The sequence below is a fragment of the Salvelinus fontinalis genome, chromosome 17 (genome assembly GCF_029448725.1).
Source record: "Salvelinus fontinalis isolate EN_2023a chromosome 17, ASM2944872v1, whole genome shotgun sequence".
Classification (NCBI taxonomy): domain Eukaryota; kingdom Metazoa; phylum Chordata; class Actinopteri; order Salmoniformes; family Salmonidae; genus Salvelinus; species Salvelinus fontinalis.
In genome coordinates, this window is record NC_074681.1 from 12,893,258 (window position 1) to 12,910,059 (window position 16,802).

Sequence of the window (16,802 nt, forward strand, 5' to 3'; positions counted from 1 at the left end):
AGCTCCGGTGTAATTACATTATACGCTGCTTTATGCAGAAGTGGTCTAGGTCTGCTCTGTGGGGACTAATTGATGGATCCATGTTTAATTCATTAATCATTAGCATCACAACTGACAATTAGACATGATTGTTACTTGAAATTTTAAATATGAATCCATACAGGGTTTGTGTGTTTTTTTTAGCTATTCATTGTTCCCCTTTCGGACGGCCAAGAGTCAAACTACATGTTGGGATATGTTGGTGGGCCTTGTACCATCAGGTATATATACCATCGGTGAACCTTAAAGCAACGCAACAGCCAAAAGATCTACTGAAAATATCAACATCTTAGCAAAGTTACAGCGCCTTCAGGAAGTATTCACAACCCTTGACTTCTCCGACATTTTGTTGTGTTACAAAGTTGGATTAGAATTGATTTTAATTGTATTTTTTTGTCAACGATCTAATAAAAATACTGTAATGTCGAAGTGTAAGAAAAATTTGAACATTTGTAAAACAAATTGGAAAAATAAAACACTAATAAATCTTGATTAGATAAGTATTAAACCCCCTGAGTCAATACATGTTAGATTCAACTTTGGCAGTGATTACAGTTGTGAGTCTTTCTGGGTATGTCTCTAAGAGCTTTGCACACCTGGATTGTACAATATTTGCACACTATTCTTTAAAAAATTCTTCAAACTCTGGCAAGTTGTTGTTGATCATTGCTAGACAGCCATTTTCAAGTCTTGTCATAGATTTTCAAGCAGATTTAAGTCAACACTGTAACTAGGGCACTCAGGAACATTCAATGTCATCTTAGTAAGCAACTCCAGTGTATATTTGGCCTTGTGTTTTAGGTTATTGTCAAGTTGAAAAGTGAATTTGTCTCCCAGTGTCTGTTGGAAAGCAGATAGAACCAGGTTTTCTTCTAGGATTTTGCCTGTGCTTAGCTCTACTCCATTTATTTTTATCCTACAAAAGCTCCCTAGTACTTGCCAATGACAACCATACCCATAACATGATGCAGCCACCACCATGCTTGAAAAAATGAAGAGTGGTACTGAGTGATGTGCTGTGTTGGATTTTGCCCAAACATAACTATTGTATTCAGGACATAAAGTTAATTTCTTAACCACATTTTTTGCAGTTTTACTTTACTGCCTTATTGTAAATAGTACGCATGTTTTGGAATATTTTTGTCTGTACAGGCATCCTTCTTTTCACTCTGTCAACAATTAGGTTAGTATTGTGGAGTAACTACAATGTTGTTGATCCATCCTCAGTTTTATCCTATCACAGCAATTCAACTCTGTAACTATTTTAAAGTCACCATTGGCCTCATGGTGAAATCACTGAGTGGTTTCCTTCCTCTCCAGCAACTGAGTTAGGAAGGACACCTGTATCTTTGTAATGACTGGGTGTATTGATACACCATCCAAAGTGTAATTAATAACTTCCCCATGCTCAAAGGGATATTCAATGTCTGCTTTTTACATTTTTACCCATCTACCAATAGGTGTCCTTCTTTGCGAGGCATTGGAAAACCTCCCTGGTCTCTGTGGTTGAATCTGTGTTTGAAATTCACTGTTCGACTGAGGAAGCTTACAGATAATTGTATGTTTGGGGTTATTCAAAAATCATGCTAAACATTATATTATCCATGCTACTTATTACGTGACTTGTTTAGCAAATGTTTACTCCTGAACCTAATTAGGCTTGCCATAACAAAGGGGTTGAATAATTATTGACTCAAGACATTTCACCTTTTCATTTTTAAATAATTTGTAAAAATGTCAAAAAATGTAATTCCACTTTGACATTATGGGGTATTGTGTGTAGGCCAGTGACTAAACATCTCAATTGAATCCATTTTAAATTCAGGCTGTAACAAAAGGTGGAAGAAGTCAAGGAGTGTGAATACTTTCTGAAGGCACTGTGTATGGATGGAGCTGTTTATCGGTCTGTTATTCTTGTGAGTGAATAAAACGTGTTCCCTTTGTCTACGTAACACAATTCTATTTTCAAACACCATACACATTTCCTGACTGGCATTGCGGTCTTCCACCTCAGACACAATACACCACATCACCATAAACCTGTTAATTTTGTCATTCTGTCTCAGACATGTAGAACATTGGGGGTCCACAAAACCTTTATTACCCAGGACCCTATTCCCTGCCATCCATTCTCCTTTAGTAAATGTCTGGAGGTAAATGTTGGTAGTGATGAACTACAGCCCAATCCTTAGACAATCACACACCAATGACCTGTCATATCTATTCAATTGGCTAGTCACTTAGGCTGAATTTACACAAGGTACTGTAGACATACTGTCATTACAAACAAAAAAAACTACTGTAAAAAGAAGAAACTTGGTGTCAAAATGAAACCATTCACTTTCTGTGATCATTTGGGGATTCATATTGGCAGTTCCACCTGCATGTTAATAGAAATGTCCAAAAGCTCTACCGCAATCATGTAAGCCTATATCTGCATTTAAAAATGTATATAATTATGTTCATTTGACAAATATAACTAAGTGTGTAGGAGAGAGCGTAAAGGAGTGTTTTCCATGCTAAGCAGCAGCAGCGGGGCTGGCTCTGGCTGGGGCTGTAATCTAAGTAGAAGGGATGGATTAGCGGGTAGCTACAGAACGGTGGTAGCGGTAACGTCATCTTGCCTCTCATTTCTCTTTGGGCCGGCGCAGCCAGGCGTACCGTCAGAGGACTGATGAGCCGTGAAGCAGAGGCCTGACCCCACTGTGGAGTTGTTGCCATTATGTACAAGTATCAGGATAATGAGGCATTAATGCTAATGTGGGGGATGGAAGGAGGGAAGGGGGAAAGTCGGAAAGAAGGGAAGGGTGAAAAGAGCACATTCTCTGTGTCTGGAGGAGGGAAGGGGATAATGGGGGAAGGAGGGAAGTAGGAAAGGAGCACATCATCTGTGTCTGGAGCCGTGTAATCCACCATCACTATTATCACTATCACTACTGCCTAATGCCGCTCGCCACCCCTGAAAGCTTCCCCCCACACTCCCCTCTGTGGCTCAGCCATGTCATCTAATCCTCCCCCCTCATCCAGCCGCCTCCTCGTCAGGAGCCATTAGACAGTCACCACACCCACACATCAGGCCCCGACACTGGGCGGGCGGCCACTGAGACAGAGGCATAACCTAATGGTGGTCAGTGAGTCAGTGCCCAGTGGTTGGACTGTATGTATGCAGCCCAGAGCAAGATGCAGACTCACTGGTTTACAATGTAAGAGGGAGGACCTGCACACTGTACAGGCACGCTTTTCCACATACATCTCTGCCGTCCATACGATTTATTAAAACTGATGGGCCACATTAATACTTTGATACAATGTATCTGTCGTGGGTAAAACGGTTCCGCTGAACACTCAGACAGAGGAGAAGGAATTAGGCCTGCACACGCTTTTACTCATGGACACGTGTTTATTCATTTAGTCTTTGTCTCCATCTCTCTCTCTTCTCCTCTCCATCTTCTTCCCATCTCTCTCTCTTCCTCCTGTAATTCTAAAGGTCTTTAGATCCAGATAGTGAATGAATTACCAAAGGCAAAGACAGGGTTGTGATTCAGACACCATGAATGACACATTACTCCATTGTTCCCTTCATCAATTGCATGCCTAATGAAATCAAACTCACTCCGATCGCATCATCAGGAGAGGGTGCTCCAACGGGAGAAGACCTGCCCTGATTTGTAACCTTTCTCTCCTAATTGGAGATGAACTAAAATCGCTTTCGTATTGTTCCCCTCCCAGACGCAAAAAAATTGCGAGAATCTGTAGTATGAGTTGTCTCAACAGCATCCTTTACTAGCTCTGTATTTACAACAATATACCCATGCAAACACAGGTCAAAAAAAGGAATAAAGGACACATTTTTCTTTATTTTTTCTCTTTTAAAAACGCAGCATTTGGCCTCTTTTTCAGGGCCCCATAACCACTCCTCTCCCCATCTCCCCTCTCTCTTTCCTCCCTCCTACAGATTCAGACACCTCTGCTCTCTTCTCCCTCCTCCTGAAGGTTAATTGTTTATGAGTTGGAAGTTGGAATGTAACCTCCACCCCCTGTCCTTCACTCTGTAAACTCTTAAATCTTCTCAGGCATTTGAATAATTAACCTCTTGAGTGGGGTCCTGATGGTCAAATCTTGGCCAGGATCAACAAAATAAGTAAGGGCTGGGCCACAAGTGGTCCCTACTGGCCAGTCTGTCTATTCCACTACTGCACAATCCAATTAGCTACATCCATGGCAGGAGGTAACAGACACTGCTCCTCGGCCGATGGAGGACGCCCTCATTACCCCCCCCCCCCCCCCTTTATCCCTCTCCCCACATCACCCCCCTCTGGGGACCACTCTGCTAATTAGTAATAATTACTCTTAGTAATAATTAATCCTAACCCCTAAATTTAATCACTGGTTTCTCCTCGCCTCTCTGGGCCTAGCTGCCAGTTCCTGCTAAAGCTCCCTCCAGCTTCCAGTGGCACAGCCAGCTCTGTCTATTTATAGGCCTGTGTGGACCGAAGGAAGGAAGGCATTGGTACTGGCAGGACACAGGACAAGCAAGGCAAGCCCCCTGGATGGAATTTAGGTCAGAGCTAAAATTCAACATCTGGACAAAATAAAATTGTCCTTCGATGGAAAATTCTTATTTTTTTATTTTATAATGATTATTATGAACAAATTAATCATATTTAGATCATTTAAAGGGGCAATCTGTCTATGAATTTGAGAGTGGTTTCCATTTCTCGAGCCATATCCCTCAGCTTTTTACTGAAACAGTGGCAGGGATAACGCTATGTAATTGTTTCTACTATAGACATTAAAACCAGTAGATGGTGATAGCGCTGACGTCATCCATGTATTCCTATGGAAAACTCCCGATGGCGCATGAAGCCGGAAATATTTGAATCGTGTTGTATTGCTGAATGGCACCAAAAACAAAATCGCTAAGGATCATGGTGAAAGTGGGCGTAACTAGCAAAGGATCATGGGCGATGTAGTCATTTTCATTCAGCCTGAGAGAGTCAACCTTAACGTCTATGGCAAGAGGGCGCGAGCCTCCTCGTAGCCTGTCCTCCCGTGATTTGTCTTTGTCAGCACGTGGTCCTGTGTGACGACAAATGTAGTCCGAATGAATCACTATTTAATTTAATATCTCAATTTGTAGCGAACTTTAAAATAATTCACAGTGGGGATGAAACTTGATCATAATTAAATCCTTTTAGAGGCCAAAGAATGGTTTGGCTGTTCTGGCGATCGTAATTTACATAGGCTTTCTAGGGCAAGCCAGGGTTTTTTGGCACCACTAAGTTGCTACGCAGTAGCCGACCAGTAGAGCTTGTGACTTCACAAGTTGATTGGCCCTTTAAGATAAAATTTAATAGCCTTATAAGCACTCCTTCAGTAATCATATCATTGTGTTAGCTCATCTGCATCTGCATAATGACATTGTACCAAAATCTAAAGAGTTTTCACATAAATACAGCAATAAAATACATATTACATGATCATTACATATTTCACCTGTTAAAATTAACTTTATTGTATCCTCTGGGCAGTGAATGGTATTAGTGTCTCTGAAGAACCTCTATTGAGTTTCTGCTGGACCGGACATGAAGTCGATAGAGATTTACATACAGTTGAACTGGGCATCAGGTTGCTTAGCTTAAGTTATTCAGTTGCTAGCTTTTTGCACATACCTCGGTCTGTGGTTGTTGAAAGTGTTTGGTTGGGTTCTGGAGCAAGGTAGTTGTTCCTATAGCCGCAGATCGAAAATCTGATTATTTTACTCCCAAACCTGACCATAACTGTTAAGAGGAGGAATAAATATCTGACCCTGTATCAGTGGTTAGTAGGCAACTTCTACCTACTCTGTTTGTCTGTATTATAACAGATGTGGATTCCTCAAAACTGAAGAGCAGACTTGAGTCAAATACTTTTGAAATATATGCAAGTAGGTGTGCTTAATTTAACTTAATTTGCTTTTTGTGGACTATTCTATTTGTTCCACTGTAACATGGAAATGAAATAAAGGGTAGCTTATCATTTAAAAAATAAATAATTGACATATGTTTTTGACCCAGGTCTGGTAGAGGTCTGGCATGGACCCAGAGTGGTGACTAGGGTGGCCCTCTTACCTGTAGTGCCCACTCCTAGCTGCAGGGTGCTACGGTCCTTGGTCAGCCCGTTGGTCTTGGGGCTGGCGGTGGGGGCGATGGTGGTGACCGCTCTGGGTGGTCGCTTCCCTGGCACCTTGACCGTGGTCCTCAACAGGTCAATCTCTTTACCGTGCACATTCTGCATGTAGTCCTGGAACACACATCACAAAACACACTGAGTCAATCTCATTAGTCTAAACGTGGATTATCATGAAAAACCTTTAAAAACGACAAACTGCCCGTATGATATAACTTCTATCCTGACATACAGTACCAAAAGTGACTGACAGATAGCCATTTCAGAACATTACCTGTGCCCACGCTGCCTCACAAACTAGCTCAGTTATAGACTTAATGAGTAGACCAGGACCCTCCAATCCTGTTCCTGCAGAGCTACCATCCTGTAGGTTTTCACACCAACCCTAATCTAACGCACATGACTCTAATAATTAGCTGGTTGATAAGCTGAATCAGGTTAGTTACATCTGGGGTTGGAGCAAAAACCTACAGGAGGTTAGCTGTCCAGGAAGAGGGTTGGAGAACCATGGATTAGACTAATGAATGCAAACAGTCTCATTCTCTCTCATAACGATTTGGATTTAAAACAATATCGCCACCCCAAATGGACGAGGAAGGGAAGCCAAGGTGAAAATCATTGAGCTCAGCAGAAAAAGCCAGAGGAGAACTCTCCGCTCTGCCTTTTGCCTGGTATGTCCCCCCCTCCATCTCTTCCTTTCCTTTATCTCTGCCTCAATCTTTCTCCTTCCTTTATCAGGGTTCCATAAAGCACTCATCTCTTCCCCTGCCTCCTCTCTAATTACCCAGCCAGCTAGCGCTCCTCGCTCTCATTTCATTTTATTGCCGGAATTAACAGCCAGATCGAAGCGTGCAAAGCTATTAAGATGTGTGATTAAGCCACATTCAATTAGTTTCTACAAACAATTTAATTGATGTAGCAGATAGAATTAACAGAAGGTGATTGTGTGGATGGCTTGGCTGACTGTGAAATTAAAGGGATCCTCGCACACTTGTTCCGTATCTCGCTCTCCCGCTCTCTCCCTCCCACCTTCTCTCCCGCTCTCCCTCCCACCTCTCCCCCCGCTCTCCCTCCCACCTCTCCCCCCGCTCTCTCTCTCCCTCCCACCTTCTCTCCCGCTCTCCCTCCCACCTCTCCCCCCGCTCTCTCTCTCCCTCCCACCTTGTCTTCCACTCTCTCCCCCCTCCCACCTACTCTCCCCTGCTCTCTCTCTATCACCTTCTCTCCCTTTCTACCACTTTCTCTTCCTCCCTCCCACATTCTCTCCCTCCCACTCTCTCTGCTTGGTAACTCAGAATGGTAGTAAACATGTGTCTGCTAATGTAACAGTGGTTCCTGTTCTACCTCAGCTCTGGTCAGTGAGTTAGCAGACAGACAGTCAAGACTGAGTTTGTAGACATGCTCCTGATAAACTACAATAGCTATAATGAGCAGCTAGCTAGTCAGTTACATACATCACTGTAATACTACACTGCTCTGCTAATAATGGCTACTAAGTTAAGCCATTACCACCCAGTCAATAAAATAATCTAATAAAAACAAATGTAATCAATTCATGTTGCATGCAAATGACAATTTTTCTAGTATACAGTGCATTCGGGAAGTATTCAGACAGACCCCTTTCCTTTTTCCACATTTTGTTAAGTTACAGACTTACTCTAAAATGGATCAAATAAAATCCTCATCAATCCACACACAATACCCTGTAATGACAAAGCTAAAATAGGTTTTTACAAATTTAAGTAAAAACCTATTTTAGGTTTACAGACCTTTTGCTATGAGTATACAGACCTTTTGCTATGAGACTCGAAATTGTACTCAAGTTTTTGTATTTGTATTTAATATGGATCCCCATTAGCTGCTGCCAAGGAAGCAGCTACTCTTCCTGGGGTCCAGCAAAATTAAGGCAGTTTATACAATTTTAAAAACATTACAATACATTCAGACTGTGTGCCCTCAGGCCCCTACTCCACCACTACCACATATATACTGTTTGTGTATAGTGCGTATGCTATCATGTGTGTGTGGGTATGCGCCTATGTTTGTGTTGCTTCAGAGTCCCCGCTGTTTTTTTTATCTATTTTTTTTTTTTTAATCTAATTTTACTGCTAGCATGAGTTACTTGATGCGGAGTAGAATTACTATCACGTTCCTGACCTATTTTCTGTTATTTTTGTATGTGTTTAGTTGGTCAGGGCGTGAGTTGGGGTGGGCATTCCATGTTTTGTGTTTCTATGTTTAGGTCATTGGAAATTAGCCTTATATGGTTCTCAATCAGGGACAGGTGTTTGACGTTTCCTCTGATTGAGAACCATATAAAGGTAGGCTGTTCACACTGTTTGTTTGTGGGTGGTTGTCTTCCGTGTCTGTATGTATGTTCGTACCACACGGGACTGTAGCGTTTGTACGTTCGTTTGTTCGTTTGTTTGTTGTAGTCTGTACCTGTTCGTGCGTTCTTCGTGTTATATGTAAGTTCTCATGTTTTAGGTCAGTCTACGTTCGTTTTGTTATTTTGTAATTCATTCCAAGTGTTTTTTCGTGTTCTTCTTCGGCAGTTAATAAATTCATTATGTTTTCAAAACCCGCTGCATTTTGGTCTGATCCCTACTCCTCCTCTTCTGACGAAGAGGAGGAGAACGACCGTTACAGAACCACCCACCAATGAAGGATCAAGCAGCGGGTTAACGGGCAGCAGCGACAGCAGCAGGTGTACAAGGAGCAATGGACATGGGAGGAAATCCTAGACGGAGAAGGACCCTGGGCAGAACCAGAGGAGTGTCGCCGCCCCAAGGCGGAGCTGGAGGCAGCGAAAGCGGAGAGGCGGCGATATGAGGAGGCAGCACGGAAACAAGGCTGGAAGCCCGTGAGTCAAACCCAAAAATTTCTTGGGGGGGGGGGGGGGGGCTCTCGGGTAGTGTAGTTGGGTCAGTCAGGAGACGTGAGCCAACTCCTCCTGTTTACCGTAAGGAGCCGGTGAGGGCGGAATTGGAGGTGAGTGACACAGAGACAGTGAAGGAGTTAATGGGGAAATTGGAGGAGAGAGTTATGAGGGATGTACTGGTTTGGTGCTTTAGGCACGGCATCCGTCCGACTGAACGTGTTGGTGAGTTGATGTCACCGGGAACAGCCCTCCATACTCGTCCTGAGGTGCGTGCTAGCCGTCTGGTTAAGACAGTGCCTACACCACGCACCAAACCTCCTGTGCGTCTCCAGAGTCCTGTGCGTCCTGTTACTGCTCTCCGCACTAGCTCTGAGATATGTGTCCCCAGCCCAGTACCACCAGTGCTGGCACCACGCACCAAGCCTCCTGTGCGTCTCCAGAGCCCTGTTCCTCCTCCATGCACTCTCCCTGTGGTGCGTGTCTCCAGCCCAGTACCTCCAGTTCCGGCACCACGCCCAAAGCCTCTTGTGCGTCTCCAGAGCCCTGTACGCACTGTTCCTTCTCCCCGCACTCACCCTGAGGTGCGTGCCATCAGTCCGGTACCACCAGTTCTGGCATCACGTACAAGGCCTACAGTGCGCCTCAGCCGGCCAGAGTCTGTCGTCTGCCCAACGGCGCCTGAACTGCCCGTCTGCCCAACGGCGCCTGAACTGCCCGTCTGCCCAACGGTGCCTGAACTGCCCGTCTGCCCAACGGCGCTTGAACTGCCCGTCTGCCCAACGCCGTCTGAACTGTCCGTCTGCCAAGCGCCGCATGAACTGCCTGTCTGTACTGAGCCTGCAAAGCCGCCCGTCTGTACTGAGCCTGCAATGCCGCCCGTCTGTACTGAGCCTGCAATGCCGCCCGTCTGTACTGAGCCTGCAACACCACCCGTCTGCCATGAGCCTTCAGAGCCACCAGCCAGCCAGGAACCCGCCAGAGCCGCCAGCCAGCCAGGATCCGCCAGAGCCGCCAGCCAGCCAGGATCCGCCAGAGCCGCCAGCCAGCCAGGATCCGCCAGAGCCGCCAGCCAGCCAGGATCCGCCAGAGCCGCCAGCCAGCCAGGATCCGCCAGAGCCGCCAGCCAGCCAGGATCCGCCAGAGCCGCCAGCCAGCCAGGATCCGCCAGAGCCGCCAGCCAGGATCCGCCAGAGCCGCCAGCCAGGATCCGCCAGAGCCGCCAGCCAGCCATGAGCCGCCAGCCAGCCATGAGCCGCCAGCCAATCATGAGCCGCCCTCCAGTCATGAGCCGCCCTCCAGTCATGAGCCGCCCTCCAGTCATGAGCCGCCCTCCAGTCATGAGCCGCTTTCCAGTCATGAGCCGCCTTCCAGTCATGAGCCGCCCTACAGTCATGAGCCGCCCTACAGTCATGAGCCGCCCTACAGTCATGAGCCGCCCTACAGTCATGAGCCGCCCTACAGTCATGAACCGCCCTACAGTCATGAGCTGCCCTACAGTACGGAGCTGCCACTCAGTCCGGAGCTGCCACCCAGTCCGGAGCTGCCACCTAGTCCGGAGCTGCCACCCAGTCCGGAGCTGCCACCCAGTCCGGAGCTGCCACCCAGTCCGGAGCTGCCCCTCAGCCTGGAGCTGCCAGTAGTCCGGAGTTGCCTCTCTGTCCTGAGCTGCCTCTCTGTCCTGAGCTGCCTCTCTGTCCTGAGCTACCTCTCTGTCCTGAGCTACCTCTCTGTCCTGAGCTACCTCTCTGTCCTGAGTTTTCTAGGGGGGACCGGTTTTAAGGTTCCTAGACCAGGGTCGGGGGCGAGGATCGCCACTCGGAGGACGCTAAGGAGGGGGACAAAGACAATGGTGGAGTGGTGTCCTCGTCCTGCGCCGGAGCCGCCACCGCGGACAGATGCCCACCCAGACCCTCCCCTTGAGTTTTTGGTGGTGTGTCCGGAGTTCGCACCTTGAGGGGGGGGTTCTGTCACGTTCCTGACCTGTTTTCTGTTATTTTTGTATGTGTTTAGTTGGTCAGGGCGTGAGTTGGGGTGGGCATTCTATGTTTTGTGTTTCTATGTTTAGGTCATTGGAAATTAGCCTTATATGGTTCTCAATCAGGGACAGGTGTTTGACGTTTCCTCTGATTGAGAACCATATAAAGGTAGGCTGTTCACACTGTTTGTTTGTGGGTGGTTGTCTTCCGTGTCTGTATGTATGTTCGTACCACACGGGACTGTAGCGTTTGTTCGTTCGTTTGTTGTAGTCTGTACCTGTTTGTGCGTTCTTCGTGTTATATGTAAGTTCTCATGTTTTAGGTCAGTCTACGTTCGTTTTGTTATTTTGTAATTCATTCCAAGTGTTTTTTCGTGTTCTTCTTCGGCAGTTAATGAATTCATTATGTTTTCAAAACCCGCTGCATTTTGGTCTGATCCCTACTCCTCCTCTTGAACGACCGTTACAGTTACATTTAGCTATGGCTCTATTTAGTACTGTGCCCCTTCCATAGTCTGTTCTTGACTTGGGGACTGTGAAGACACCTCTTGTGGCATGTCTTGTGGGGTGTGCATGGGTGTCCGAGCTGTGCGCCAGTAGTTCAACAAGTCAATACCTCTAATAAATACAAGTAGTGATGAAGTCAATCTCTCCTCCACTTTAAACCAGGAGAGATTGACAAGTATATTATTAACGTTAGCTCTCTGTGTACATCCAAGGGCCAGCCGTGCTGCTCTGTCCTGAACCAGTTGCAATTTTCCTAAGTCCTTTTTTGTGGTACCTCACCACACGACTGAACACTAGTCCAGGTGTGACAAAACTAGGGCCTGTAGGACCTGCCTTGTTGACAGTGCTGTCAAGAAGGTAGAGCAGAGCCTTATCACAGACATACTTCTCCCCATTTTAGCTACTGTTGTATCAATATGTTTTGACCATGACAGTTTACAATTCAGGGTAACTCCAAGCAGTTTAGTCACTTCAACGCTCAATTTCCACATTATTTATTACAAGATTTAGTTGAGGTTTAGGGTTTAGTGAATGATTTCTCCCAAATACAATGCTTTTAGTTTTAGAAATATTTGGGACTAACTTATTCCTTGCCATCCACTCTGAAACTAACTGCAACTCATTGTTAATTTTTGCAGTTATTTCAGCTGCTGTAGTAGCTGACATGTATAGTGTTGAGTCATCCGCATACATAGACACTCTGGCTTTCCTCAAGGCCAATGGCAATTCATTAGTAAAGATTTCTTAAAAGTAATGGACCTAGAAAGTTGCCTTGGGGAATTCCTGATTCTACCTGGATTATGTTGGAGAGGCTTCCATTAAAGAACACCCTCTGTGTTCTGTTAGACAGGTAACTCTTTATCCATAATATAGCAGGGGGTGTAAAGCCATAACACAAGTTTTGCCATCAGCAGACTATGATCGATAATGTTAAATGCTGCACTGAAGTCTAACAAAACAGCCCCCACAATCTTTTTATCATCAATTTCTCTCAGCCAATCACCAGTCATTTGTGTAAGTGCTGTGCTTGTTGAATGTCCTTCTCTATAAGCATGCTGAAAGTTAGTCAGTATTTGTTTACTGTAAAATAGCATTGGTCAAACACCATTTTTCCCAAAAGTTTACTAAGGGTTGGTAACAGGCTGAAGGGGGCTTTACTATTCTTAGGTCGAATTTTACTTTTGCTTCCCTTCAAACCTGAGGGCAAACACTTTCTAGTTGGCTTAAATTGAAGTTGTGGCAATATCGTCCGGTATTATCCTCAGTAATTTTCCATTCAGGTGGCTTGTGATTGTTGATAGACAACAATCATTTTTTCACCTCTTCCACACTAACTTTACGGAATGTAAAATGACAATGATTGTCTTTCATAATTTGGTAAGATATACTTGGACGTGTAGTGTCAGCATTTGTTGCTGGCATGTTATGCCTACGTTTGCTAATCTTGCCAATGAAAAAAACATTAAAGTAGTTGGCAATATCATTTGGTTTTGTGATGAATGAGCCATCTGTTTCAATGAATGATGGAGCTGAATTTGCATTTTTTCCCAGAATTTCATTTAAGGTGCTCCAAAGCTTTTTACTATCATTTTTATTTCATTTATCTTAGCTTCATATTGTCGTTTCTTCTTATTTATATTCAGTTTAGTCACATGATTTCTCAATATGCAATACGTTTGCCATTCGGTTGTGCAGCAGACTTATTTGCCATGAATTTTGCCTCATTCGTCTCAAACATATCATTTTTCAATTTCTCATCAATCCACAGGGATTTAACCGTTTTTACAGTCATGTTCTTAATGGGTGCATGCTTATTAGCAACTGGAATAAGCAATTTCATAAATGTGTCAAGTGCAGTGTCTGTTTGCTTCTCATTACACACCATGGACCAACAGATATTCTTTACATCAATAACATAGGAATCACTACAAAACTTATTGTATGACCTCTTATATACTATATTAGGCCCAGCCTTTGGAACTTTGGTTTTCCTAGATATGGCTACTATATTGTGATCACTACATCCAATGGATCTGGATACAGCTTTCAAATTTCTACAGCATTAGTAAAGATGTGATCAACACATGCTGATGATTTCATTCCTGTGCTGTTTGTAACTACCCTGGTAGGTTGACTGATAACCTGAACAAGGTTGCAGGCACTGGTTACAGTTTGAAGCTTTTTCTTGAGTGAGCAGCTTGATGAAAGCCAGTCAATATTTAACTCACCCAGAAAATATACCTCTCTGTTGATATCACATACATTATCAAGCATTTCACACATGTTATCCAGATACTGACTATTAGCACTTGATGGTCTATAGCAGCTTCCTACATGAATGGGCATTAGGTAAGGCAGATGAACTTGTAGCCATATTACTTCAACAGTATTTGACATGAGCTCCTCTCTAATCTTTACAGAAATGTGGTTCTGAATATAAACAGCAACACCTCCACTATTGGCATTTCCATGTTTTCTATAAACTCTGCATCACAATGGTAGGGATTGGCTGAGCTGGGCTTGAGTCATTGATAAGTCATTTGTCAACGCAGCCTTATAGTGCTGTGAAAGGATCCAGGATCCCAAATGATTTGGGTGGATCCCATCCTCCTTACAAAATGTGTTTTGTTTCCAAAAGGTAGCAAAATTGTCAACAAAAGTTATACCCATTAAGCTGCAGTAATCAAGTAGCCAGTTGTGAAGAGAAAGAATCCTGCTAAAGCGTTCAATGCAGCGATTCAGAAATGGCAGAGGGCCAGATAAGATGGGTCTTTTGTTAGTGTTTAGCAGAGAGTCAATCAACTCTTTAAAATCCAGTTTCAACTATTCAGAACTGCCCTTCTTAATGCTATTAAAACCCACATGGACTACGATAGAATCGATTTCCATGCCCTGGCGTAGTACATTCAGGAGCAGTTTAGTAATGTCATTTACTCAAACTCCGGGATAAGACATTGTTTTTGTACCAGGAACGGTCACATTTCTTACCATGGAGCTGCCAAGAATCCCAGCTGGAGAGGACGAGGAAATCCGCCCACTCCCACGCTTCTCAGGATTCGGAGAACCCTTTATGGACAGGCGATAGGCAGGATATCTTGAACACGTTGCTCCCGGCGCCTGTGGCAGGCCTCCGACAGATGGAGAAGCCCCGCTCGATCCAGAGCAGGGACAGAAGTTTGTCGACGTCGACTTCGTAGTTGTAGGCACTGCGGTTGCAGACACAGGCACCCCCAGCGACGAAAGTGCAGGAAGATCAGGCTCCAGGATGGCGAAACTATTCGCTGTTTGTATCCTCTCTGGGCCTCTCGTTAGGAGTGTAGACAGCTTTGCGGGAAGTCGCTGTCTTCGGCTTCCACGGCTCATGATATTCGACCATCGTTGATTGTCTTGCTCCTCTTGCTGAGCTACTTCTACGCCGCTATCATATGGGGGAGCTCCGGGCAACACCGGTCAGTCAGATAGCGACATACGACAAGGCGGAAATGCGTCCAACAAGCATGAACGCCGTCCAGCCACCGGTGTAGAAAATGTAAACATTCCACTCTGTGTTTTCCCCAGTTGCTTACGTAGGTTGATGACCTGCGTGATCAATGAAGCCACCTCAAGCCTATAATCCTCGGCAAGTAAAAAATTGCTGCATTGGTACTCCGAGTGGTCTGGTTTGTCCCGAAACAGTGCATAATAGATACAGCTCCTACAGCACTGGAACCATTCATTTATTTCTCCAGATGAAGAGGGCTCCATTGCAAACCTCATCTGATACCAACTCCGTTAGCTTGATGGCTAGCAGCTTAGCGTCTCTGTCAAGCAGGCTTAAACCTGTCAGTTAAGCGGAATTCCATGACAAGAAATAGCGGTCCTTGCTGTTAAAAGCTAACCGCATCGCAGAATCCATTTAATGAATATCGGTTTTGTTTCAATCAAAAATAACAAAACGAGAGTACAATGTTCAGCTGTGCACTCCGATGACGTGCGACGACATCATCAGAGAGTTCAGGACCTTATCCTGTTTCCATTGATCATCCTTGAGATTTTTCTTCAACTTGATTGGAGTCCACCTGTGGTAAATTCAATTGATAGAACATGATTTGGAAAGGCACACACCTGTCTATATAAGGTCCCACAGTTGACAGTGCATGTCAGAGCAAAAACCAAGACATGGTCGAGGGAATTGTCTGTAGAGCTTCCGAGACAGCATTGTGTCGAGGCAAAGATATGGGGGAGGGTACCAAAACATTTCTGCAGCATTGAAGGTCCCCAAGAACACAGTGGCCTCCATCATTCTTAAATGGAAGAAGTTTGGAACCAACAAGACTCTTCCTAGAGCTGGCTGTCCAGCCAAACTGAGCAATCGGGGGAGAAGGGCCTTAGTCAGGGAGGTGCCAAGATCTCCATGGTCACTCTGACAGAGCTCCAGAGGTCCTCTGTGGAAAAGGGAGAACCTTCCAGAAGGACAACCTTCTCTGCAACACTCCACCAATCAGGCCTTTATGGTAGAGTGGCCAGACGTAAGCCACTCCTCAGTAAAAATCACATGACAGCCGATTTGGAGTTTGCCAAAAGGCACCTAAAGGACTCTCAGACCATGAGAAACAAGATTGAACTCTTTGACCTGAATGCCTAGTGTCACGTCTGGAGGAAACCTGGCACCATCCCTACAGTGAAGCATGGTGGTGGCAGCATCATGCTGTGGGGATGTTTTTTAGAGGCAGGGACTGGGAGACTAGTCAGGATCGAGGGAAAGATGAAAGGAGCAAAGTACTAAGAGATCATTGATGAAAACCTGCTCCAGAGCATTCAGGACCTCAGACTGCGGCAAAGTTTCACCTTCCAAAAGGACAACAACCCTAAACACAGAGCCAAGACAATGCAGGAGTGGCTTCAGGACAAGTCTCTGAATGTCCTTGAGTGGACCAGCCAGAGCCCGGACTTGAACCCGATCGAACATCTCTGGAGAAACCTGAAAATAGCTGTGAATTGACGCTCCCTATCCAACCTGATAGAGCTTGAGAGGATCTGCAGAGAAGAATGGGAGAAACTCCCCAAATACAGGTGTCAAATCAAATCAAAGTTTATTTGTCACGTGCATCGAATACAACAGGTGTAGACCTTACGGTGAAATGCTTACTTACAGACTCTTACCAATGATGCAAGGGTGGGGGGAGTATGTGTGAAGAGACATTTGAAAAAAGAGTAGCAAGGCTATATACAGACACCTGTTAGTCAGGCTTA

At 45.0% G+C, this 16,802-nt stretch overlaps 1 protein-coding gene across 1 annotated transcript in view; it reads right to left on the reverse strand.

Moving 5' to 3' along the window:
* LOC129813715 (arf-GAP with GTPase, ANK repeat and PH domain-containing protein 3-like) overlaps positions 1 to 16,802 on the reverse strand; it is a gene marked incomplete at its 5' end in the record, with an annotated part of 106,786 nt that overhangs the window by 68,466 nt on the left and 21,518 nt on the right. The window contains 1 exon segment of the mRNA XM_055866166.1: positions 6,150 to 6,321. Within this exon segment, the coding sequence (XP_055722141.1) occupies positions 6,150 to 6,321 (172 nt within the window).